Consider the following 26138-nt stretch of genomic DNA (forward strand, 5'->3'; position numbering starts at 1 on the left):
TACATGGATTTCACAAATGCTTATGCAGATCTATGGTTTAGTAAAGCCAAACACTGACCCTTGGCTTGCTTTGAACTCAGGAAGAGCAAATTACTGCCTTTGATTTTATAGGAATAACTGTTTTGACATGAGTACAGCAAGTGTAAGCCAAGCCACAAAAAAAATGTTGACGTAAGACTGTTGAATTAAAAAAAACTGGACAATAGGAATACCATTTTTATATTTTAGAACATTTTATTATTTTCCTTACAACATGTTTAACATTTCTTTTTACTGTCAGAGTAAGAAGGAATAAATGTGAATGGGCAAATTTGAACTCAATCCATAAAACTAAGTTTCCCTCATAATTTTGGTTAGCTTCTGAATCTTGGTTTTGGTAGACATGTCAACGTACTTGTCTCCAATACTAACAATCATTCCACCGAGGACAGACGGGTCAGACTGTGGACAGAAAAGAAGTCAAAGAAATAAGGACATAGCATCTACATTTTCTTATTTTTACCAGTTTACTATCCTGTGTTTCTATACAACTTTCTGCTTCCTTCTATTTCCAACAACTATTCCCCCCCCCCCAAAAAAGAAAGAAATTCAGAACACATATAGAACAGTATACATGTAAGATTTAAACATTAGGTACATTTAGAGGATATCGTCAGAGATCATTTGCCAGTAAGAAAGCCTGCATTTATCAATACAGCATTGCAATCTAATTCTACAACAATGTAGATTAAGGGTAGTAAATTCTGGATTTCCTTCACAGTAAATGTTTTCAGAATGCATTTCAATCAGGAAAGAGATACAAGGTTATCCACAGGCAAGGTGACAAAAAATAAAAAACTTCTGTTATAGAAAGTAAACCAGGTAATACATTAGGTTGTCTAAAATCCCCCTTTTCTAATTTCTAATTAAATGGTGTGTTACTAACTAATGCCACCAAGACAGTTTCAAGCAGCATATCCCATCTGATTAACAATCACTTGGAATAAATCTTTATTTATATGCAGTACATACCTTGGTCTCTAGTTGCAGAGTCTCTCCTTTCTGCAGGAAGCCATTCAAAGCATTTTTCAGCTCAGTGAGACTTGCCTCATCCAGTGGCTGGATTTAAAATAAGTTTAATAGGCAAAGTTGTTGAATGAAGACAGTGATTAATTAGAAAAGGGATTATATTGTAAACAGTGTAGGGGAATGCATTTGAAGTAGTTTGCTGCTGGAGTAGTGCCTGCACTGCTGTGTCAAACTATGAAACAGCTAAAAATTACATTTTGATCTTTGAACAATACCAGAGGTAAAGTAAAAAAAAAAAAACTTTGCTTCACTACCCCAATTTCTATATACACTCTAAAGTAAATCTTTAATAACCCAATTTCCTTTTTCCATCAGAATACATTTCCTTATCAGATCCTTATGGCAGAAAATGGCTTCATCTTTGTTCAACTACTTAAATATACCTGGGCTGTAGTGACGGAGCACAGAACCTCCCCACGATGGGCACTCATCATCTTGCCAAAGGCAGAAATGACATTAGGGGTAAAAGACAGACGGCCGTTCTCAGCCAACAGGTCTGGGGAGAGAGACAGATTCACCGGCTTGTTCATCACTAATCCAAAAAGTTTCCAAACCTGCATTTATATTGTGGTGCTTATACTAAGGAAGGTATGGAGGACGGACAACTGGAACCCCCTTACCGAACCAAAACTAATGTCAGATATTTAAATATTACAGTCACCTGACATCTCACCGATAATTTTGGTGCATTAAATTGATTCTACAGGACTGTGGTATTATTTAGATATATCTCTGAATATAACTTATTGTTTAGAGTACTGTACTTTGTGGTACTGGCACAGTAACCATATCCTTCTAAAAAGGGATAGAGAAAAGACGGGTGTTGTATTTACTAGAACCACAAACTAATAAATGTTATATTTAAATGTTTATTTTCAAATACTAAACTGATTTTTGAGGATCATCTAACCAGGACAATTAAACACTTACTCATAAAGTTGACTGTGATTGGAGAGAGTTTCTCTTTTGTCATAACATCGTTGACCGTCTTCTGCTTAATACTGCGCTTGATGTGGGGGTTCATAAATACAGTAGTCATCTTGGGATCTTTCATTAAACTCTGCAAAAAAAAAAAAAAAAAAAAAGATGCTCTAACCATGCACTGCTTGTAGATTTGTTTCTTTTTCATACCTTGCTGCTTACTGGTAATGCTGACAAAACCTTTTGGCAAAATGCACATGGAGGACAGCAAATTCCACAACTACCATTTAGATTTGAGAAAATAATCTCAAAGCAAACAGATTAAAAACATCACTTCTGAAGTAGCTATTACTATACATGTAAAACCAGTAGGAACATGTAAAATTTTAGCACATGCATTGCAATTATTATTACTTTAAAAACATGGATAAAGACTTGGAAACTCCAAAATATTGTCAAAATACTTGCTTGGCATAACCTTAACCTCTTTCTCCATGTTATCTGAACCTTGGACCCAAATACCCACTTGTGTAGAAACAAGTAGCCAGCACAGCAAGAACACCACCATGCAACTGGCCCTTACTGGACACAAATCTTTAGAGCAGGGTACAGTGAATGGCTGCACATTGCAGAAGAGCAGTGGACATTTTAAAAAGTGTTCTGGGTCCACAGGACCCACGGATAGTGGTTACAGGTTAAAGCCGAATGCAGAGCAATTCAAGATAGCAAGGCATTCAGCTGCATTGAGGAGACCCAATTGTTCACAGCATTTTAAATTACTTTAAGTATAATTGATAACATTAAGCACACATCCAGGATAACTTACCAAAGTACCAGAGAATGAGAAATACAGTTACATACCTTGACACGGCCTAGCTCCTTCTCCACCTGGTCCAGGTTCTTCTGCTTAGAGGCAGCAGAGTACAAAGCAGTGGCATAGCGGCCCTCCACACCATACACCTGGATAGGAGGCTGCAAGACAAACTCATTAAAGCTAGAACATAATACAGCACACAATCTGAAGCCATTGCATAGTGAGTCCTTGTTCTTGGATGACAACTAGCAAGGAAAACTGAATTTGTTCCATGGTTCTGAGACAAGTCAATTGATGTACTCAAATCACACACAGTTGAAGAAAAAAAAAAAAAAAAGAAAACTTTCATAAACTTTTCTAAATTAAGGCAAATCACCCATGCATATCTAACCTCCACAGACAAGGTATGTTAGGAATATATCCCCTGGCAAGGAAATACAGACATTACAACCATCACTAAAATAGAACTTGACACCTGACCAAAACCAACTTCTATAAACAAATATTAATGCATTGTTTCATCAAAATGGAAAAGTGGTTCCCAATTTTACCAATGCGGTACAACGATCAAGTAGGGCATAATCTTACCTGTATAAGCTTTGAAACTGGTTTAATCACAGTAGTGCTGAAGTTGCGCACCTAAACAAACAAAGACAAACCCATTAAAGGTGAACAGAAACCCGTTAGGATTTGCATTGATTTTTAAGACACCTTTTTGCCTTGTATAACGTGTAGTAGGATGTATTACTGAATATAAAACACACTGCTGATCATAGTCAAGCAGCAGGCCAAGGTATTATCTGATGCACTTAAACATGTCATACAATAGTGGAAAAATGCATTGCAGTACAACTTTAAAAACCAATACAAATCAGACAGTTAATGTGTCCCCTGAGCTTAATATTTCGTGTTCTCAATTCATGGGGCAGGTTTGATACCCACGACTTGTCTATGGAAAGAAGCCTGTGAAACTTGCCCTTGATGGGTCACCTCTAGTTCAAGCTATACATTTTATGATACTAGTCTACGCTACATGAATTATACTGATAGCATGGTAAAAAATGAGCACCACTGAGAGACTACATTTTAATGTATTTAAGCAACGAAGTGCAAACAAGAAACAGCTACAGAAGCCTAACAAATGACCACTTTACAGAGCGTGTTTTGTTACTTCCAAATGACCTACCTGAAATTGTACACCGATTTAGCACATTTGCACTGAATAAATTTGCCAGATAATTAACTCACACGTGAAACACCAGATAGCAGCCAACTACATGCATTGTTTACATTAAAATAACGTACATTACAGTTAAGGAAATAGCTACACACGCCAGATCGGTAATGTAGCGTGATTCATACACAATGGTGGCTGTATTAGAAACACAGTTCTGTGCGAAACAGACCTGTCAAGTTCATACACAAGGCCCCCAGTTCAGAATAGCGTTAGCCTTGGAAAGACAGGCAAAGGGCTTATCAAGGCTCAATCATCAGGTTTTAAATCTTGTCATGCAGTGGACTGCATGAATAATGGATAAAGTAAAGCCAGGTTGACCAAAGAACGGCTTAGGGGACAATAGTGCATTTGTTATCCAATGTCCTCTTACCTGCTTTCCAAATCCTGCCGCTGCCATCTTATCCTGCTACTGTAGGTCAAACCTTCAGCGCATGGACGGATGTCTTGAAGCGGAGGCACGGTGTTCTAGCGCGCATGTCCAACGACTTAAGAGCTCTTTGGAAATGCAGCGCCATCCTCTGGTAGAAAAACAAATAGATTGCTTCCCCTGGCGATTGTTAAAAAAAATTAAAACAGCAAATTTCCAGAAACATTCATTCTAGAATGTTCTTATGTACTGTAATACGGCTCTTTAGTGCTTCGTCACAAAAACCTACTTCCTTGGCTATTGTTGCTACGCGGTTCTAAACAATATGGCGCTCTCATTGTTTCCTGCATATTTTTTTTAACGAACTAAACGTTTTTATTATATTTTTTTTTTAAGTATCTGTAAACTATTTAAAATGTATTTTTAAACAAGAATACCAGTAGTTGATAATATTAATGAAAAACAGGACGAGTTTCCACCGATTTGTTATTCTGCTGTACATTAACAGGTGTGCTTTGTTGTTCTCTGCAGTATATAGTGATATAATAATAACAATGAACATACTAAAATTACATGTCTGTACACAAATTGTGGTGTTAATTTTTTCATTAGTAGCCTATTATTTGGGCAGTTTCCTACAAACCGTCACGTCTCGCCATTTAGGGACTAGCAATAAATAAAATCGACAGGAAACTGCAGTTTTCTGTTTTTCAGAATGTTTCTGAGTGGTGGTTGCAGTCTGCAGCACAATACTAGACCATGCTGTTAAGAGAAAAAAAAATTTATAAACATATATATATATATATATATATAATTATATATATATATATATATATATATATATATATATATATAAAAGACCTCTTACAATTTAATTTACAGAGGTTTTAAAACGACGTCATGGACTCGCCTGCTTTAGAACAAACTAGAAGCGAATGTGACGTCACACTAAAGAAGCTCATAGGATTGATTTGTGCCATATAGTGTCTCCCGGCAGTATTTGGCGCTCTTGGTGCCAAATATTGCCTCCAGTATAATTGTAACAATGCAGTAATAATGCACTATATTTTATAAACGTATTGCTTTGATATTTTAAATGTTTTACAGTCTTTATTTTGGAAGACCAGTGTTTGGTAGACCTAAAGTAAAGATATATGAAGGTTCTGATACTCAGCAACAGGTTCTTAAACAAGAATAAAGTACTGTACGGTCCAAAACCACTTTTTGGCAGACACGATCCCATACATGCCAACGGCCCTGTATGGTCTGGACAGTCTCGATTTCCTAGCAAATGTCTCGCGTCCCGATGCATAGGAAGAAAGTCCCGATATTAACCCATAGAAAAAAAATTAAAAAATGTGCACAGTAGAGTTAGTGAAAACAACACGATGTGCTGTTCTCCAATATGATAATATGTATGATGCGTATGCCACCCCTCACCCCGAGACGAGTGCCGCTGCAGTTTCCAAATGCCCTCGAGGTTTCAATGGGAGGAGAAAGAGGAGTTTGCGGTTCCGTGCGCTTCAAAAAGGGGCGCAGTATCTTGTGATTGTACTATCCTTCCAGAGCGCGTAATGCTAAGGATAGTAGCCTTACGACTACGTGGAAACAGAACTTTGAACAGCCACAGAAACGTGGTACCAAGGAACTCATTTATTTATTTAAACAAGCAGTATTTCTAGTTTTTATATTGCCTGTCACGGATATGCGTAGATACAAGTTAGCTTTGATACTCAAAGCAATGCAAAAGGTAAGTGAAAGGGCTTTTGTTTTGTTTGATTATTTTGTGTTAAAAATATTACCTTTATAATTAATTATTTGCGATATTACTTCTTAACAGCATCTCTTAAGCGTGGCTGTGTGTGTAGTGTGTAGTGACTTGAATTATTTGCCTTAGGAAATGTAAGTTACTTGGAAGCAGTTAGTCAACGTTTCGTTCAGATGTATCATTTTATTTGGAGCACACGCAAGATAATGAAACCGGAGTAGTTCTTACTGCACATTTTTTACAAATCAATTTAACGAGTCCTATACACTAGCTCGAATGATCTGTCGGTTGTCAAAACAGAGTGCTCGCGTCTCCTTCCATGGGTAAGCTAGTAATATTTAGTACTAGTACAAAATAATCGTTATTGGTGGTGTGATGACAGCTTTGATTATTCTCAACCTTCGTAGTTGCTATTTCATTTGTTTTTGTTGGAGACCTTGTTGCATTTTCTGAGCTGTCAAAAGCATCAACTAACTCCTTTTAACCTCTTAAATACATATAATTGTAATCTATTATTTTAATCATAATAATGAATTATAAATCAACGTGGGTTGCTTTGTTCTTTTTAAGAAGTGACGATCAGATAACTACTGGTCTATTAATTCGTCCTTCGGCTTCTAGAAGTTTCTTTACTATCTTGGAGGTATTGTACCCTAACAGGAGGGCGCTGCGTTCTTTTCATTTTCATTTTGTTACAAACAGTAGTGCTGATGGAAATTAATTTATTGTATTTTAACGGTGTTTAAATACATTAAAATTCCAAGTGTACCAAACAGTGAAGCCATTTGTGATACATTACACACTAGGGATACACCGATACGCTTATTTATTATTATTATTATTATTATTATTATTATTATTATTATTATTATTATTATTATTATTATACATTTTCAGTAACGCAGCAACGCTGTAGCCAAGCTGTCGAACACCATAAATGTGCTTTGTGGAGATGCTTTAAAACAAAAGATTCCGATGCAATTCAAATGTGGTCTTCAACCCTTTTATTATTGCAGTGAGGGGACATTGTAGATATGATTAATACTGGTAGGCTTAGCTACTGTAAACAAGCAATACTCTTCAGATGGAAGACTACTTATGCAAACACATTTTTTGCACATTTGCAAACTCAGCAGAATGAAGTTAAATATGCTTGTTTTAATTTTTGGCAACAGTACTCCTGGATATTTTAAATATGTATTTAGTAAATAAAATTGCACTCTATATCGGTAAGAGGTCAACATTTTGAGATACTGTATGCTGCTTTGCAAATATTGCGCAATAGTGTGCACCTGAGCTCAATCATAGGAATTGTGTGTGTGTGTGTGTGTGTGTGTGTGTGTGTGTGTTATATAGAAAAAATAAAGAAGTTTCCTGTGTATGACTAATTAAAGCAAAATTTACTATAGGGGGTGGGGGGTGGGGGGGGGGGGGGTGGGGGTTGGCTGGGTTTGATTAGAGTGTTGAAATTCTAAATCGTTGCAAAACAAGACTTGCATACAAAATCATCTTTTAGATAGGAAATGTGCAAGCCACATCAGTGTAACGAATGGATGTTTAGTATTAGTAAATAAGCAGGACAATTGTCAAGTCCTAAACCACACCAAGCATGACCTGGCAGCTGTGGTCTTTGTGTCACTGGACAAACAATTTCACCATCCAGGTGTGGTCTTGTGTGCTGTATCTCTAAACATCTGAAATACCAACTGCTTGTATTTTGACAGAAAAAAAAAAACATTCATATTATACTCCATAGTAAGCAAATTTCACTTTTTTTTGGTTTTGGTAACTCCACCCCCTTAGATTCTGGCAAACTGTGAAAATGGGAATTTTCCACTGTGCACTACTCCCTTGTCCAGAATAAAGTTGAGAAACCTTTTTTTACCCTCTGTAGTCTTGAATATAATTGCAATAGTAAATGCAGAAGCCATGAACATGCACACCAGTTGCAATTATGATGCACCATAATGTTTAGTGCCCTTTTGTAAATTAGGCCCTTTATCTCTGAATGCTTGAACGAGTGTGGTATAGTGCAGATTTAATGGGGGAAGTATGAACATTGCTCTTAAAATATATTCTTGAATCGCTGAGGTTTCCCCACAGTTTAAATACTGCTATATCAGTTAAATAGAGTTTTGCTTTTAAAATGGTACTATAATACTGTATTGGTTAAGAAAATTGTATTAAAGTAATTCAGCTTCAAATCAATTAAAATTAATATGCTGACAATAATGTGAACACCAAGCTACAGACAGAGAGTCTCAAACTTCTTATTTATAGGTAAGAACTCAACTCGTAAGAACTCAACTGTATTGGTTTTAAAATGTTTAGTAAAACGTGGCCTATTTTTTGGTCTCGTTAATACAATTAGCCCCCTTTGCTAATCACATCTTAAGAGTTTTTTTATTATTTTTTATGTTTTTGGTGGGGAGTCACAACCCAGTTTAAATCTCCATTTTTGTAAAATGACTTTACATTTCAAATATGCAACGTGACTCGGTAAAATCAAACGCCCAATAAACTTTGCATCCCGCGCAGAGGCAGAACACACAACCGGAAACGTCATTAAGTGGGTTAGGCATTGCAGGGGAGATGAAGGGAGGTTTCAGTTCCGTTCTGATTGACTGTTTTGCTAGCAATATGAATGCTTATTCACCACTGCTACACCCCGTTAGAAATGTAAGAGTATATCTACATTTGTTTTAAACACTCGCCCAGAGGACAAGTGAGACACAGACATCAACTAGTCCTCATCAGATTTAATTCGCCTTGGGCGAGCGTGAAGTTCTAACCCTGGCTTTACGTTGACATTAGGGGTAAGACGATACACCAAGGTCACGATACGATGCGTATCACGATGCACAAGCCACGATACGATAAGTATCACGATACTAATGAATATACTTGAAAAATAATTACAATTCTATAGACACAGATTCAGTTCAAAATTATATTTATTTCCCATTTTAACTGAATTAACCAAATGTCCTTACCACATTTCTGAGGGGGGGGGGGGGGGGGGGGGATATTAAGCACTGTGTTAACTATTAAAGTACAAACTTTGTGTGTTTCTTTAGAAAAAATCTAAATATTAAGTTTTCCAGCATTAAGTTGGGATGCCTAATCAATAACAATTTCAGTATTTTTTAAAAGTAAACCAGTGCTTTTGCTTGCATCATACTTAACTAACTCAATAGATTATTATTATACCAAACAATTTATTACTTAGTATTTAAGTTAAGGTTTTGTATATTTTATTTTCTGTACTATTCTACACTGCTGTTTTTAAATGTGTTTAGAAATAAAGCTTTTATTAAGTCATCAGGATTAACACATTTCTTAAAGAAAGTAACATGTTCAGCAATCAAAGTTTAAGGGTTATTCAACCAGATCAAAACATTATTAGTTTATTAGTGTGTGTGTGCGTGTGTGTATGTGTGTGTGTGTGTGTGTTTGTGTGTGTGTGTGTGTGTGTGTGTGTATATATATATATATATATATATATATATATATATATATATATATATATATATATATATATATATATATATATATATAGAGAGGCATTTATATCGGATTATGATTGGGACGCATTAAATGGAGAGTAATACATTAAAAATGGTAAAATGAAAAAGAAAAACATAGCTATCTATTTATATTAAATAAAATGCTGTCACAAAAGGAGACAAAGAAATATATAGCATTTGAATACAAAAAGTAGTAACTTTGGCAAAATTACTGTCATAGCGAGATTCTACAAACATTGGCCAGTATCACTGCTGTCTCAACTACCATTGGCCAGGCAGCATTTCTGCAGTCTGTTCTGAAGCCTCTAGGACAGTGTTAGTATTCCCTGCTTGCTGTACACAATGAATCCTTTCACCCCTAATTGACATAGTTGTTGGTATTTAAGTTAATCATCTGTTCTTAATCTGACTTGCCACTCAGCTTGAACCAATTGAGGGCAACATGACTGTGAGTCATGCTGGTGCAGGGAAAGGCTATGGCTGTTTTCAGAAAGTCTCCATCTGACATAAGTTACAATAATAAAGGAATCTTTAGTCTAATGACCTACAGAAGAACCTGACATATCCAATGTAATTAGTTCCATTATATGTGAAAATATTATAAGGAGTTGTTATACTGCCTTGTAGTTGCTTTATTAACATTGGGGGGGGGGCATTATAAATGAGTAAATACAGATACAGCAGTGTGTCTAAACCAACAAACTACAGTACTGCATGTATACAGAAATCAGGAGCTGAATATATTGTTTTAGACACATAACAAAATGTGCATTGATCAGTTTCATACTTGTTTTATGAAATTAAAGTTGGGCTTTTTAAATTGTTTTAAAATGGGATAAGAAGAGAGAAATTCACAACATAAACAATGTTCAGGTAATGCTATCATGGTTAAAAAAAAATGCTAAATGTTGTTTTTTTCTGTAGTAGTGAAAGACTGTTTTGTGTGTTTGCCTGGCGTGTGTGTTGTGCATGCAGTTCAACGTAAACCTTTACATTGCTTTTTAGTTAAATTTACTGGACAGCCATCATATCCTTGTGTTCACAATGAAGAACTTTAAACCTAATATCATTTGTCTTTTGTCTTTGCTGTCTTGCAGGAATAAAACACTAGGCTTTACTAGACTGTCCGCTGCAACTACTGTAAGAATTTCTCCTGTACGCCATCCCAGTAAATGGCCTTGGACTATCATTAACATAAATTGGACAACAGAATTTTTTTTTTCCTCCCTGGGATCCTACAGTTTCCTAGACAGCAAACCAAAGGACAAAGTGCTTGACCTGCATGAACGCAATACTGTGTTTTTAGTTTTGAACACACTGGATTTTGTTGTAAGATTGACTTGGTATTTAGAAAAATAATGAGGCCTTCAATGGAAGCTGCAGATGTTGCAGTTGTGGCACTTTACTTTGTGCTTGTGGTGTGCATTGGCTTCTTCGCCATGTGGAAGTCCAACAGGAGCTCTGTGAGTGGGTACTTTCTGGCAGGACGGTCCATGACTTGGTTTGTTATTGGGGCCTCCTTATTTGTCAGTAACATTGGCAGTGAACATTTCATTGGGCTTGCAGGATCTGGAGCAGCAAGTGGGTTTGCAGTAGGAGCTTGGGAATTCAATTCACTTTTGCTCCTGCAACTTTTGGGATGGGTATTTATCCCTGTCTACATCAGGTCAGGGGTCTACACCATGCCAGAATACCTATCCAAGCGTTATGGTGGGAAAAGAATAAAGATCTACTTTGCTGCTCTGTCTTTATTGGTATACATTTTCACCAAACTTTCTGTGGCCCTTTATGCTGGAGCACTGTTCATCCAAGAGTCAGTGGGATGGAACTTGTACCTGTCTGTAATTTTGTTAATTGGCATAACAGCTTTGCTGACTGTTACTGGGGGGCTGGTGGCTGTAATCTACACAGACACACTACAGGCTTTCTTGATGGTTGTTGGAGCCCTCATCCTCATGGTCGTCAGCCTTGTAGAGGTTGGGGGGCTTGAGGGAGTCAAGACCAAGTACATGCAGGCCACTCCAAATGTGACTGCAATTCTGGCTGCCTCCAACTTCAGCTACACCAACAGCTGCCACATTCATCCAAAGCCAGACGCACTAAAAATGTTGCGTGAACCGACTGATGAGGACATCCCCTGGCCTGGATTCCTCTTTGGCCAAACCCCAGCTTCAGTTTGGTACTGGTGCGCTGACCAGGTCATCGTCCAGAGGGTACTTGCAGCAAAGAACATTGCTCACGCCAAAGGGTCGACCTTAATGGCTGGTGTCCTAAAGGTTCTTCCAATGTTCATCATTGTGATCCCTGGGATGATTTCAAGAATACTGTACACTAATGAAATTGTGTGCATCAGCCCAGAGCATTGCATGGAGGTCTGTGGTAGTCGGGCAGGTTGCTCCAACATTGCTTACCCTCGCCTGGTGATGAACATTCTTCCTGTAGGCCTTCGTGGTTTGATGATGGCTGTGATGATTGCAGCTTTAATGAGTGACTTGGATTCCATATTCAACAGTGCCAGCACCATCTTCACTCTAGACATCTACAAGATGTTTAGGAAAAGTTCTACTTCCAGAGAGCTTATGATTGTTGGACGTCTTTTTATGGTTTTCATGGTGGCTATCAGCATAGGATGGGTTCCAGTCATTGTGCAGATGCAGGGTGGCCAGATGTACCTCTATGTTCAGGAGGTTTCAGGCTATCTTACTCCACCTGTAGCGGCTCTGTTCCTGCTAGGAGTCTTCTGGAAGCGCTGCAATGAGACAGGGGCATTTGCTGGTGGGATGACTGGTTTCCTTTTAGGGAGCATAAAGTTAATCTTGGTTTTTGTTTACCAAGCCCCTGACTGTGACCAACAAGACAACAGACCAGCCTTCATCAAGTCCATTCACTACATGTACGTGGCAGCCTGCTTATTCTGGATCACTGGAATCGTTACAGTGGTTGTGAGTCTCCTCACCCCGCCCCCTACAAAAGAGCAGATCCGGACCACAACTATCTGGGCGGTTTGGAACAAGGATGTGAAGCTTGCCCATCACAAGGAAGAGTCCTACAAGTTTACTGGCAAGAACCCTGTTGACAGCAATGGGACATCGGAGCACAAAGAGCTGCCCAATGGATTGCACAGAGAGAAGATCGTTGATGGCACTGATGTTAAGCTTCTGGTCTTGCAGGATTCCACCAACCCTGACTGTTTGACTCCCAGTCCATCTGAGGATCAGACCCCCATGGAACATCATGCCAGTGGGCAGGCAAGTCTCATGAGCCGAGCCTGTGAAGATGATGAGCAGCCTGTGGGAACCAGCACATGCTGGAAAGTAGTCTACTGGTTCTGTGGTTTTACAGGCCAGTCTATCAAGACTCCTCCCAGAGACCCAGTACAAGAAGAGGCTCGATGTCTGGAAATGCTTTATGAGCCTCCAAAAATCAAACTTTTGCTAAATATAATGCTTTTTGTGGTGTGCTCTTTGGGGATATTTCTGTTTGTTTGTTTCTCTTTGTAGTCCTCTTGCTATCCCAAAAAAAGGTTTTCCATTTACAAGCTGCTGAAGTCTGTAATATTTACAGTATATTTATAAAGTAAGAGTAAGCATAAACGTCTTGGTTTAACATTGCAGCTTGCATATATTCAAATCACCATAGTGTGTGCTTTAGTGAATAATACAATTATTTGTAAGCCTTTGCACAGTTTGGCTATCCTGTAGACTTTATAAAGACAATTTGAACTAATGACCAAAAAATGTTAACTTTGTTCATAGCTTGAGCTACCAAAATACATAGCTTAACTTTACTTAAAGCAATACATTGAGAATCTTAATTTTTTGCACTAAAATTGCATACAATTTTGGGGGCCATTGTTGTGTCAAATACACAACTAGTACCATATTTGTTTTTTATAGGCCATGCTGGCTCATTGGCTTTACAGTAAAGACATTTCTCCATTATTGGGTAAAACACTTGCTGCAGTGTTTGATTGTGCTCATTTAGCTAATTTATCTTGTGTAGGGATGCAACAGTTATGATTTTTCCAAACTCAACCAAAACCAACTTTCATAAAGTTCCTACATCGAAATATACCAACAAAAGATAAACTAACTTGACATTTGTGTACAATGAAAGTGTTGGCAGTCTCAGCACTAAGCTGTTAAGTTGATCTTAATTTGTTTCTGTTTTTTGCCATATACTTAAAGCCACAGTAGTCTACAAATAAGCTTACAACTTAATCTAAAAAAGCACTGTAAAGAAGGAGGGGGTGGGCATTATCTGGCTTCTGTCCCAAAAAATGAAAATTGGTTTACAATATTAGTGGGATGTCATATAGGCTTATGTGTTGCTGTGCAAATTGTTTCCTAGTTCTTCCTGAAGATGCATTTTAACTTAGTGAGCAGTTTGTAGATGTGCACTGTCCTTGATGTTTTTAGCTAAATGCACTCTGTTCTGACAAAAGGCAGTTTTGTCTGATGGAGTTACTGAATAGCTGAATACAGTGCTGAAATACGAAGTATTTCACCTCCATCCCTTTTTTTCACATTTAAGAGACTCAGATTCAGAATTTGAAATAGATTATATTAGGATTTTTACCAACTGATCTACAGAGCCTTGAGCACCATGTAAAATCAAAAGAAAAATTCCAAAAGCTTTCAACAATTTACTAAAAATGAAAAACAGAAATGATCAGATTAAAAATGTATTCATACCCTTTGTAATTGCAAGCCAAAATTTGCACAGGTGCAATATATTACCTCAACAAGTCACAATTTGTTTATGGAATCGACCTGTGTAAGAAATTAGTGGATCACCTGCTTTAAATTAATCTGTGAGGATAAATACTGCTCTCTCTGTATGGTCCCACAGTATGTTAGAGACTTTCAAAGGAAATAATCAAAATGAAGAGCATTCTAAGCAAATCAGGGATGTGATTATAGAGAAGCACATATCTGGGGAAGGGTACAAAATCATTTCAAAGGCATTGAACATCCCTCGGAGCTTAGTGCAGTCCATTATACAGAAGAGGGAAAAATACGAAACTACCACCACACTGCCTAGATCAGGCCTCCCCTCTAAACTTAGTTGCCAGACAAGAAGGGCACTTCTTAGGGAAGCTACTGAGGCCAGCTGTCACTCTGAATGAGTTACAGAAGTCAGTGGCTGCGATGGACGATGATGTTCATGCGTCAACAATTTCCATGGCTTTTCAGCAACAGGGATTGGCAATATTGTCAGGATTGATGAGAGGATGAATGCCTGGATAAAAACCTGCGCCCCTCTGCCAAAAAATTGACACTAAGGAAGAAGTTTGTCTTTCAACAGAACATTGATCCCAAGTACACTGCCAGAGCAACATTGGAGTGGCTTAAATTGAAGAAAATAGATGTCCTAGAGTGGCCCAGTCAGAGTCCTGACCTTAATCTCTTCGAAAACCTGTGGCCTCAAAATTGTTGTCCATCACCGTTCCCCAACTAACTTGACACAACTTGAGCAATTTTGCAAGGAGGAATGGGCAAATATTGCTCCATCACGGTGTGCAAAGTTAATAGAGACTTATCCGAAAAGACTACTGGCTGTAATAGCTGCCAGAGATGGTTCAACCAAGTATTGACCCAGGGAGATGAACACTTATAAAATGATGACATTTCAGTTTTTTAATTTTTATTATTTTATTGTTTACTATTTTCTTTCTTTTTTTTTGGGGGGGGGGGGGCTCTGTGTAGAAGAATGTGTGACTCACAAATAAAAATTCCTAATCTAAGGCATCAAAATCCCAGTCTGTGAGACTCTTAAATGTGAAAAAAGGGATGGGGGCTGAATGCTTTTTCAAGCACTGTAGTTTAGCACAAAGTGTAAGAGTGGATTCTCTCATCTCCTTCAGAGGCAAGATGTCACAAATTACAACCGCCTTTTTTACATATTTTATTCAGTTTGTACTGATCTGCTCAAGTTATGGATCAACAATTTACAAGTAATATTTCAGTTATAATGTAGGACCTTTCCGTCTTCCCTTTTTCTATCATGTTTTAAATCACTGAGTAATTCTGTTCCAGTGCATTCAGTGTAGCTGTCTCTTAGATTTTTTGAAGGCAGTGTCTGATGGAGCTGTGTAGAGACTTCGATTTTCTGAGGGTATCCAGTTTGTAAATCACTCAATTGTGGAAGGTTATTGCTGTTGATTGATACTCGGATTTGCAGGTGAAGGAAAGGCAAACTTTTTCATGTGAATTAACAGGCTTCATTAAATATGTGTTACATGCATGTTAAAGGGAATTCCTCAGATGTTCTGAGTATCTACACACCCAAGTGTCTGATTCCAGATGACCCTGTGACTTTTCAGGTATATTACAGCTGGCAGAAAGGCTCCGGCATGGTGGCACAACGGGTCGGCAATACATTGTAACATGAGAGTTTTTAAATTTAGAACCTGAATATTGTCATGAGTTGATTGATTTATGTATTTATTTATTTATTTTTGTGTAACGTGTGCAGTTCCAATGTTCTTGTCCTCAGCTTGTGTTCTTCAGATTCCACGGCCAGTTCGAGACTTCTATAGAATAAATCTTCTTTAACTTTTGGGTCGTTGTAAAGTTGACTAATTGTAACTATTTTATTACAGATTATTAATAATTAACATTGTAATTGAGCTACAGAAGTTCTTGCCAAATGGTGTACAGTGACGCATCATTCAAAAACTGAAGTCCTATCCCATCTGCCATTTCACGTTGATTACCCCACCCTATTTGTGTTTTGTGTGGTGTTTCTCCTCACCCAGAATGTTTGTTTTATCTTGGGACTGAGAATTTAAGGAGTTTATAGCACACAGATACTTGACTGATGTCCTTGAGCATTATTCCATGCGATTTAAATTTGACAAGACAGATTTCTCTGCCTTTTTCCTGAGACGATGTCACTGCGACCCCTGAGCTTGTCTTCGTATTTTTACGTACCACTTTGTTTTTGTATTGATATATGTCAGTTGGAGCATAACTCATAAATGAACCACCCATCCAGTGTTTGAATCTCATTTCTATGTGCTGGGGTGGGGGTTCCCCCCTATGCTGCAGCCAATGGGGGGATTCCAATATTTTAAGGGGGAGTGGCAAAGAAAATGCACATTTGCATAGAAAAAAAACTATATATTTTACTGCATCATCATTCACCCTAGTATTGCTTTTAAAATAAGATGCTCTCAGGAGACCTAACAGCTGTTCATTACTGTGACACAGAGCACTCTCCATTGCTTTTGCCATTGCCTGATGTGAAGTTTTTGCTGCAGCAGAAGAAAAAGGTGCTTTTCTTTTTAAGCAGTGCTCCATTTCTTTCTTTTTTTTTTTAACTTACACTCAACCTGATTTCTGCCTGTTTTCCACTGTTTTCATTTAAGTATGTTTAACTACAGGATAGTTTGTAGTGCATGCATGTAACATATCAAATGAAAGGCCACAAATTTTCCTTTCCTTCCTCATATTATGTAAGTTGCAACAGGATCAGGCATACTTTTATGTGGTAGAGATGAGAATATGTTTAAAAACATAAAAATAGAAAAACACTTTTCTAAAAAAAAAAAAAAAAAAAAAAAAAAAAATCATGTTTTGGTCACTGCTACATAGATGACCTTTGAACATCAATATGAAATGAACATGGGGAGGGAAGGGGGGGAGGGTCTAAGCTTTCAAACAATAACACCCCTTTGTCTAATCAGTGGTGCACAACTCAGGTCATGGAGAGCCGGTGTTCCTCCGGGTTTTTGTTGTCCTAAATTAGTTAATGAGACCAATTAAGCTTCTAATAAGGTCAAATTGCACCACTAGAATCTAGCTGCTACAATGACGGAGCTACAGACTCGAAACCTAAACTGAACTGGTATATGATGAGAGGCTTAACTGCAGACAGTCGTAGTTCAGTCTAGGAGTACCGCATACACACCCCGAATACGTTTTTGGAAAGCCCCGAGTCTGTACTTTGAAACAAGGCATAAACGAGGTAGATGCCTGAGTAATATGGGCGTAACTTTCAGTGCGCTGGCGCCCCAAAATGAATGGGGCTGAGTTTTGTTTTGTTTTTTTATAAAAAGAGTTAAAGGAAAAGCCACTGCTTCAAAACACCGAGATACTTAATATCGTATTTTTATTTTCAAAACTGTTTACTTACTGTAGTGTACTTATGTTCTATAATGCTTAAAGATAGCGGCTGATTATCACGTATGCGAGAATACAGTTTCGCAGCACTTAAATAAATAAATAAAAGTAGTACTGAATATTTTATTTATTTATTTATTTTAACTGGAACTATGCTCAGAATGTGGCTCATAATGCTTTCGTCACTGACACACAGTTTTTAGAGATTTGTTTGAACATTTCAGGCATTCTGTATTGGGTGAAAAAAACAGTAGCTTGGTGACTTAAAATATCTCTGCAGGATTTTCCCGCACGAAAGTTGCAGATATGCTGGAGGAACTTGGGAAATGTGTGATTCCCTCTCTAAAATTCAAGCCCTGCCCGTCATATATGGACTTGTCAATTATCTTGGAAACAAGCAAGCCTTTAAACTACTGCAATGTGGGTGATTTGGATTTTGTATACAAAAGATATATATTTAGGATTGTCTATTAATCGCAGTTAACTTCTGCGGTAACGTGTTAATTTTTTAAAAATGACTTTAATCGCACTCATGTCTTGGTATACTGTAATTCATTTCCTGCGTCACCATTTTAGTGCATGCCAATTGAATGAGTAGTCACCGTTTTGAATATAAAATTAGTCAGGGAACTGCATTATGTATCAAAGCACTCAAACTGAAGGACTTGTGAATCGGACGTTTTATTTATTTATTTATTTTAACTTAATGATTGTTCACTGGATAGAAAGAGGGTTACTTATATCTACCGTCAAAATTCCAGTATCACAGAAGTGTATATAGTATGCTGTACTATCTGTGTGCTAAACATGTTTTCACTTCTCAAAATACAATAGTAGTTTTTTCTGCTACAGACAACAAATGAAACCCGTCAGTTTCGATAGAGTAGCCCTTTTAGAAAGTCAGGATCGCTGCAAACCCATGAATCCAAGCTAAGTATGATACTAGAGTGCTGTTGGATAGCTACCGACTGCCAGCCCCGTTAAAATTGTAGCTTTGTTTTATTTCAATAACCACATTTATTTTAAAATTATTACTTAGTTAAGGGGGATGTAACCATTACTAAGTGGATGTTTTATTTCAGCAATTTAAAGTTATTAATAGAAGATCATTTTTTTAAAGTGTATTATTATTATTATTTGAACAGTAATAAAAACATCAGTTTGAGTAAAGGAAACTGATCATTGTAAATGCAGTAAGGTGAGTAATAAACTGACTCCATTGTGATTTAGCAGTTGGTTCAAACAGTTTAACAACAAATGCTGGATTGTAGTAAATATAAAACTAAAGACAATCCGGAAATAGTAAAACAGAGTTTTTATGTTGGATTGTTTTTTTTTAGATGATGATGATGATGATATTATTATTAATAATAATGGAATCAGTAATAAAACAAACTTTAATGAGTTGAATGCAGTAATTGTATCCATTAAATATACGATTTAAAACCAAGGTTAATCCCGATTTAACATATGTATATATATATATAGATATATAATATAGATCCCTATATATATATATATATATATATATATATATATATATATATATATATGTGTGTGTGTGTGTGTGTATATCTTTCACATCTTGTCATGGATCAATATTGTAAAGAATGTGCCTCACTTGACTAATTATCTTGCTGCAACATTTTTTCTCTAAACATAACATTTAATAATGAAGTCTAATCACAGTTCAAATGGTTTGATTGACAGACACTTTATTAAACATAATGGATGGAATATTGAACATGGTTTAGAAAGGGTTTGTTGTTTCCAAATAATCAGAAATAACAGAACTGGCTTATAAGCAACAGTTAGAGTATATTCACCTTTCCATTGGTTTTCACTCCCATCCCCCTGGGTGTGGGTTACTTCAGGTAGTACACACTGTTTTTATAGCACTTTCCCCCCTGTGCATTCTTTCAGTGTTTTACACTCCAGCTGTAGTTTGATTTGCATAACTCTGAGTCTCTGTTGTCCATGTGCTGCTTCTTCAATCAAGATAGTTACACCTTTTGATCTAAATTTAAGCTGCTGTTGTAATATTGCTCTCCAATATCAACCCACCCAACATTAATTGTTCCTTTTAAACTGTGTGACTGGTTTCATTATTGTTAAATAGTTTGAATTTGTGGTTTATTGGGAATCAATAGAAGGGTATAAAGGTATTTGTATTACTTTTAATGTAGACTACACACAGTTAACTGTGTTAGCGTTCGACATTGTGTGTTTTATTTTAATGCAGATGTATATTAAAATATTTGCCAACTGATGCATTGAATTCTTTTTTTTTTCTTTCTAGAAATGGAACTAAATATACAGATAGCGTGTGTCAAACATTTAAAAATTCTCTATTAGTTTAGATCACTGAAATGCACCTTCATGTTCATACAAACACAACATTTTTACATCAAATCACAAAACAATGCCCTGCCGGCCATGCTTCTGATTTTCTTACACAGATGTAGCTTGCATACAGTAAATTACATTACATTACAACTGACAAGAAAACTGAACCGTGTGTGGTCAAATAGAGGCAGTAGAAGTACACTTATTTTATTTGAGTTCCAAACTGTGAAGTCTTTGTTTAACTAACATTTTTGTGACCCCCTCCTTTGAAATTATATTGTTTAGAATGCTTCTCTATGTATTTAAGTACAGCCAGTTGTGACATATCGCCATTCAATTACACATTTTGGTATTTACCAAACATGAACGAGTATCCTCCCCAAGCCCGCCCCCTTTTACCATTCAGAATTGTGTATGCTCCCTAAACCCTGCCCCTTTAACCAATCGTGTAATTGAACTCGTCACTACGTCACTGTTACTGTTTTTGAAGGGTTTTTTCTGGATTCTGCCTGCAAAATTGCATACAGTTAAAATGGTAAAATAAAGCATTTACAACTTCTGTATTCTTTATTTTTGAGATATTTGTTGCACACTATTCAAGATTTTATTTGCACAAGTTCACATTGAGTTTGATTCAACAGTGTTAATGATGATGTACAATTTCGTTTTTACCTCATCATGTTTCTTAGGGTCTGATGGCCTTTTTTTTTTTTTAAAGGGTCCCGCAATCTAGTAGTCATTCCAAAAAAAAATCCACTTTGATCTTCTCTCCAGTGTTCAATTTTGTCATTAGCGAAGAGGTGGAACAAAATATGATGACAGCTGCACTTGCAAAAGGAGTTAGTATTTGATATCTTTTTGTGACTCAAAACTATATTTGTTTTATCTGTCACCAAACTGGACAGTGTCAAACATACACTCCCCATGGTGTACCAGCTGCCTCTTAAATGCCAAACTCTTGAAACCCATCTAAAAATAAAGAATATTGTTTGGGAACTTTGTAAGCCACAACTTACAGTTAAACTAGTGTTGAGAGACAGCGTGTTTGGAGAAATGAAAAAATAAAGGTGTTGCACGCGATTTATATTTACTAGGGGAAACCGCTATTTCAAACTTCAGCATTACTTAAAGGGTTACTGTAATGCAAATGAATACGTTACAATTTCAATAGAAAACATGTCAACTAAAGCTTTTGACGCATTTTCAGCCTCTCCTTGAGCAGTGTATCATATAAAAACCATTAAAACAAATTAACATTGAATGTATTGAAGTTCTCTTCCATCTCGCTTTGTGTGCCATCCTGTTGTTGACTCGCTCTATACTCACACGTATTACTCTATTGAGCGTATGTCCTGTTCCTATATTATGTAGCCATTGTTTTGTTATGGACGTCCTTTGTTGGTTTAAAGGCTTAGGCACACAAAAACACTTTGTTACCGTTTTTCCTTTTGTTACAGGGAGGGGCAGGGAGTGGGAGAAAGTACATGGAAGTGGGTGGCTTCATCCTGAACACAACCCATGGCAAACTTAGTTTTTAAATTATTTGCTTTATTTGTAAGACATGTCAAAATGTACCTTGGGGATGGGGTATCAAAACATGTTTAATTTTGTTCTACCTTTTTTCAGTTGCCAAGGAAAAACCTCAGTTGGGTTTGGCTGTATTTCAGACTGGGGTTTTCTTCTATTGCCACCTTTGCTGAGAACCCTTTTAGCTTATCTGTAAAGTTAAGATGCATTCAAATGTATTCTTCAAACTGTTTTTGATAACCCAGTGGCAAATTCCAGATCGGTTTGAGTCTGTCACTGTCACAGTATGAGAGGAGTAGAGCGAGCCAATTGTATATGGAGCGGGGGAGCAAAGCAGAGCTGGATACATGTTTGGCTATGGAGTTTGCACAAAAGTAAAAAAAAAAAAAAAAAAGTGACAAAATCAATTTACATGTGCATGCTCACCATTCATTTTACAGTATCAAACCAAAATTAAGCACTTATGTTTTGCAGAATGAGAATTGCATTTTTTTCTTCTATACTGAATGTGATTGGCGCATGTATGGTGCTGCAGGAAGAGGGAAGCAGTCTTGCAAGATCCACCTGTCAGTCATGGCAGGGATACGGAGAGGTGCGGAAGATGGTGTGTTATCTTTCCCTCTCTGAGAGGCGGGCCTTGGAGGATTGCTGAGCCTATAAAATAATGCTCTGTTGTTCTCTCAGCCCCTCCAAGACAAAGATGAGCCAACAGAAGCACTGCTGCCAGACCAAACATGGCCAGAGAGGAACAAAACAAAATAAAAAGAAAAAAGAGAAGGGATTTTTTATAGTGGCGGGGAAAAACTTGGGCAGACTCCTGGAAAGTGGGAACCTGTAGGAACCTGTTATTTTCAATGTATGCATTTTTCAGTAGCAATCAATAATAATGAGAAAGCTGCTTCGAATTGAATTAGATAACTTCACTGAGCACTTTGTCGGCTACGAAGGAAGGGCTAAGCCTACTTAGAAATTAGGTTTGTTTCACGGATGTGATCGATAAGATGAAATACTGTTCACATCGAATTCTGTAGAAACTGATCCTGCTGCAACAACCTGTATAAGGTATAGAGTGTTTACTCTTTACACATATAGGTGTTCTATTTGAATTAAATTCACTTTGCATGTTTCAACTGTAGACATCCCTCTGATGGCTAGTCAGGATAAGTGTGTTCTAATCAGGATAAGGCTAGTGTTGGTGGCGCTTGAAAATTCAGAGCTGAGAAAGTATTTTTGAAGAACTCAACCCTATCATTCAGTCAAATATTTCACTCAACTGGATACCAGCTTTGAAGTATTCATACACCATTCATTTAACAGTTATAAGATATTCTTATGATGATATTACATTTGAGTTGTATAGTAGTGCCACCACCCTCATAGAAACTTTTAAAATGTATAGAAACAAAAACTATAATGCAATTTATTTTGTGGTTCTAAATCATAAAATGCCAAAAATCATCAAAATGTCATCATGAGTTATTGTTCTTCTTATACTGTGTATGTAAAGAGAGCACTGTTTACATTGAGGGGGTTTATATGTACTTATAAATCTGGTGCCAACATCTGGCACCGTTGGCTATTTCAACTGATAATATCTTCTTCTAAACCATTTGATATCATCAGTGTGCCTGCCTTGTGACCTGTGTCATTTGCCAGCATTATAGGTGTGGCACGTGGAGGTGAGTCAGATTTTATGGACTTTATGAACCTCCTTTTCTGAGCCTGTGTTCTGCATAGGTTGAACTGTATGTTCTGACTGTAACACAACCAGCCATTCAACCCGTGTGATACTCAGCTTTTGTAGAAGATACTGTTCCATAGCAAAGGCTGAATAGTATATTTTGGCAAATTTTCAATGCTTTCTCTTTAACCCAGAGAATGTGAAGATGTAACCAGTGTATATAGAAAAGTACCAACACTTGTTTTTATTACCCTTTTTAAAATAAATATGTACAGATTTTCTTTTCTGTCAATAGACAAAACACTGCAGCATGTTGGAAGGCGTGAAGGTTATACAAGTAGATACATGTAGTTAATTGTCAGTGGTAAACCAGGGTTTGGCACTGCTTGGGGAATATTTTAGTGGACCATTACAAATAAGTGTTTTATATCCCTAAGCACTTCTCATCTGGCAATAAAGACTGACCTAAATCATAAATACACTCACACACAAATACACTGTAAAAAACTGTGACTTGGACCCATGAACATTTGTAGAGTTGTGTGGTCAGTAGATAGAAATAGTGAAAGCTACAGCACCACTATATGCTCTAAGGTAGAAAAAAAGAAAAATCCAAGTACAGTAATTGCATGGGCATAGATCCCAGGGGCGATGGAGGGTACATATATATATATATATATATATATATATATATATATATATATATATATATATATATATATAATATATTTTTTATTTGGTCAGTGGGATGACATATGCAATCAAACCCCCAAGTTTTTTGGGGGTTCAAAAGTTCGATAATTTTACATTTTTATATATATATATATATATATATATATATATATATATATATATATATATATATATATATATATATATATATAATTTTCTTCTTTTTGCATCTCATCTTGTACCAGTAAAGTGTACATATTTGCAGAAGGTTCAAAGTCGCCAGGAAGCCGCTTTGATTAAATGAGCAGGGCACATGCTGGGACAAGGGAAAGACTGTTTAGTTTTGTTGCGCACAACAAACGGGCACTGAATTTCATGGGGAACTGAATTTGATACTACACCTGTAAGAAAAAAAACTGACAGGATGGCATATCTGCAAAATAATAAAAAAAATTATATAAATGTTTGATGTTAGCGTCTCTGCATAGCGCTAGTATGTTTCACCTCAGGTCATGCCCTTGTTCTCCGGAAGCATTTCTCTGTAGGTTAGTGAACCCACATATTTAATGAAGCACTTGTGTGTTGGAAATCATAGCAGTCAAATCATACTGATATGTTTCGTGTTGAATTCTGTATGTTTTATTTTTTGTGTACTAGTTTCAAAATAAAAAATATATGTGAATATGCTGTAGATATTTAGTGTAGATACATTTGGTTAGCCTGCCGTTTCGAGTGTGTAAAGCAGTCTTTCTTTACTGTACGTCTTCACTGTTGAAAGTGAAATGCCTTCCCATATGACACAAAGACATACACGCACAACAATGACTTGATTTTATAATTAATTATAAAATGATTTTAACACTTGCGTTCTACCTGCTAATTGGCTGTTGACGTAAAAAATGGAAAGAGCCATCTAGGACAGCTAAAGCTATCCAGGACTGAGCAATCGCAGAGTGATGATTCCGACAGTTTGGACAAAACAAAAACATCAGACTTACAAAAAGAAGTCGGCACCAGGCCCAAACTAAATAAGCAAGCTTCTCATCAGCCAGGACATTCAATCTGGACAAGAGCAAAGAACCTCCCCCGCAAATATTAGTTCTGTTGATTGGAGTAAACAACAATATCTTGAATACAAAGAGAAATAGAAATGGCTGTTTTCGAAAGGTTCTGTCATGATGCAACTAAATTAAAAATTATTCAGCCCTCCGTAGGGTAGCATGTAATATATTCCTGTTTGGAAGCACCCCAAAACTTTGACAGCAGTCACTAAAGAAAAAAAAAAAATATATTTTTAAATATTAAATGTATACAGACCTTTTAAGATGCTGTGGCAATGTTGCCATTCCCCTGTGTGTATTTCTGTGTTGTATGTTGCGTGTAGTGTGTTATTGTTGGTGTATTGTAGTTGGTACACGGGATATAATGTGGATTATGCGCACAAGTGTTTAAAATGTATATGTGTATGTAGGCACGAGGATTGCACAATCACGCCATGTGCATATTAAAGTGGGTAGTTAGTGTGGAAGCACGGGCAGCACCATTAATTCACATGCAAAGTGTACCGAGATTCCAACTGAATGATTGATTAGCAATCGAGTCTCGGTACAGCTGCATAAAAGAGGCACTTTTTCACTCACTCTGGACTGGTGTGTTCGGTGAGTGGAGAACGGGTGTGGAGAGGAGGTAAAAACTATTTAAAAGAAACAAAGTAAATAACAATTGCCACTACGTGCTGGAGAACTTGTTTGTGTCTGTTCGTCCACTCGTTTGTCTGTCTGTTTGTTGTCTGTTCATTTTTGCTACTGCGCCGTTTTATTTTACAAAGTATTTTTGTTCCGATCTTTTATTTTGCTGTGTTTAATAAACCGCACAGCACTGCTTTCATTCACCATTTCACTCCCTGATGTGTGTTAATTTCTGGCCTGACGTCACCACTAAAGCCAGCTAGATGCGTAATCTCAAAACAAGTGACACTAAAACAACTTTATTATTTCATTATGTAACATTAAAACACTAACAAGTTCTTAAAAAAAAGATGAACATATTGTAGATGGTATTTAAAAACAATAAAAATGGAAAAT

The 26138-nt window shown here is 36.9% G+C and overlaps 2 protein-coding genes across 2 annotated transcripts; one reads left to right on the plus strand and one right to left on the minus strand.

Moving 5' to 3' along the window:
• Positions 1-214: 214 nt before the first annotated feature.
• Positions 215-4502, minus strand: LOC121327688 (ATP synthase subunit O, mitochondrial-like). The gene is made up of 7 exons (XM_041271832.1): positions 4411-4502; positions 3392-3442; positions 2851-2961; positions 1999-2128; positions 1452-1564; positions 1012-1098; positions 215-441 (listed from the first exon to the last, which is right to left on the minus strand). The coding sequence occupies exons 1-7, from the start codon at positions 4435-4437 to the stop codon at positions 331-333; spliced, it is 630 nt and encodes a 209-aa protein (XP_041127766.1). The 5' UTR covers positions 4438-4502; the 3' UTR covers positions 215-330.
• A 903-nt stretch (positions 4503-5405) lies between these two features.
• LOC121327687 (sodium/myo-inositol cotransporter-like) lies at positions 5406-14366 on the plus strand. Its single transcript, XM_041271831.1, has 2 exons — positions 5406-6157; positions 10800-14366. The coding sequence occupies exon 2, from the start codon at positions 11061-11063 to the stop codon at positions 13200-13202; it is 2142 nt and encodes a 713-aa protein (XP_041127765.1). The 5' UTR covers positions 5406-6157; positions 10800-11060; the 3' UTR covers positions 13203-14366.
• The last annotated feature ends 11772 nt before the right edge of the window (positions 14367-26138 follow it).

This window comes from Polyodon spathula, chromosome 15, assembly GCF_017654505.1.
Source record: "Polyodon spathula isolate WHYD16114869_AA chromosome 15, ASM1765450v1, whole genome shotgun sequence".
Lineage (NCBI taxonomy): Eukaryota > Metazoa > Chordata > Actinopteri > Acipenseriformes > Polyodontidae > Polyodon > Polyodon spathula.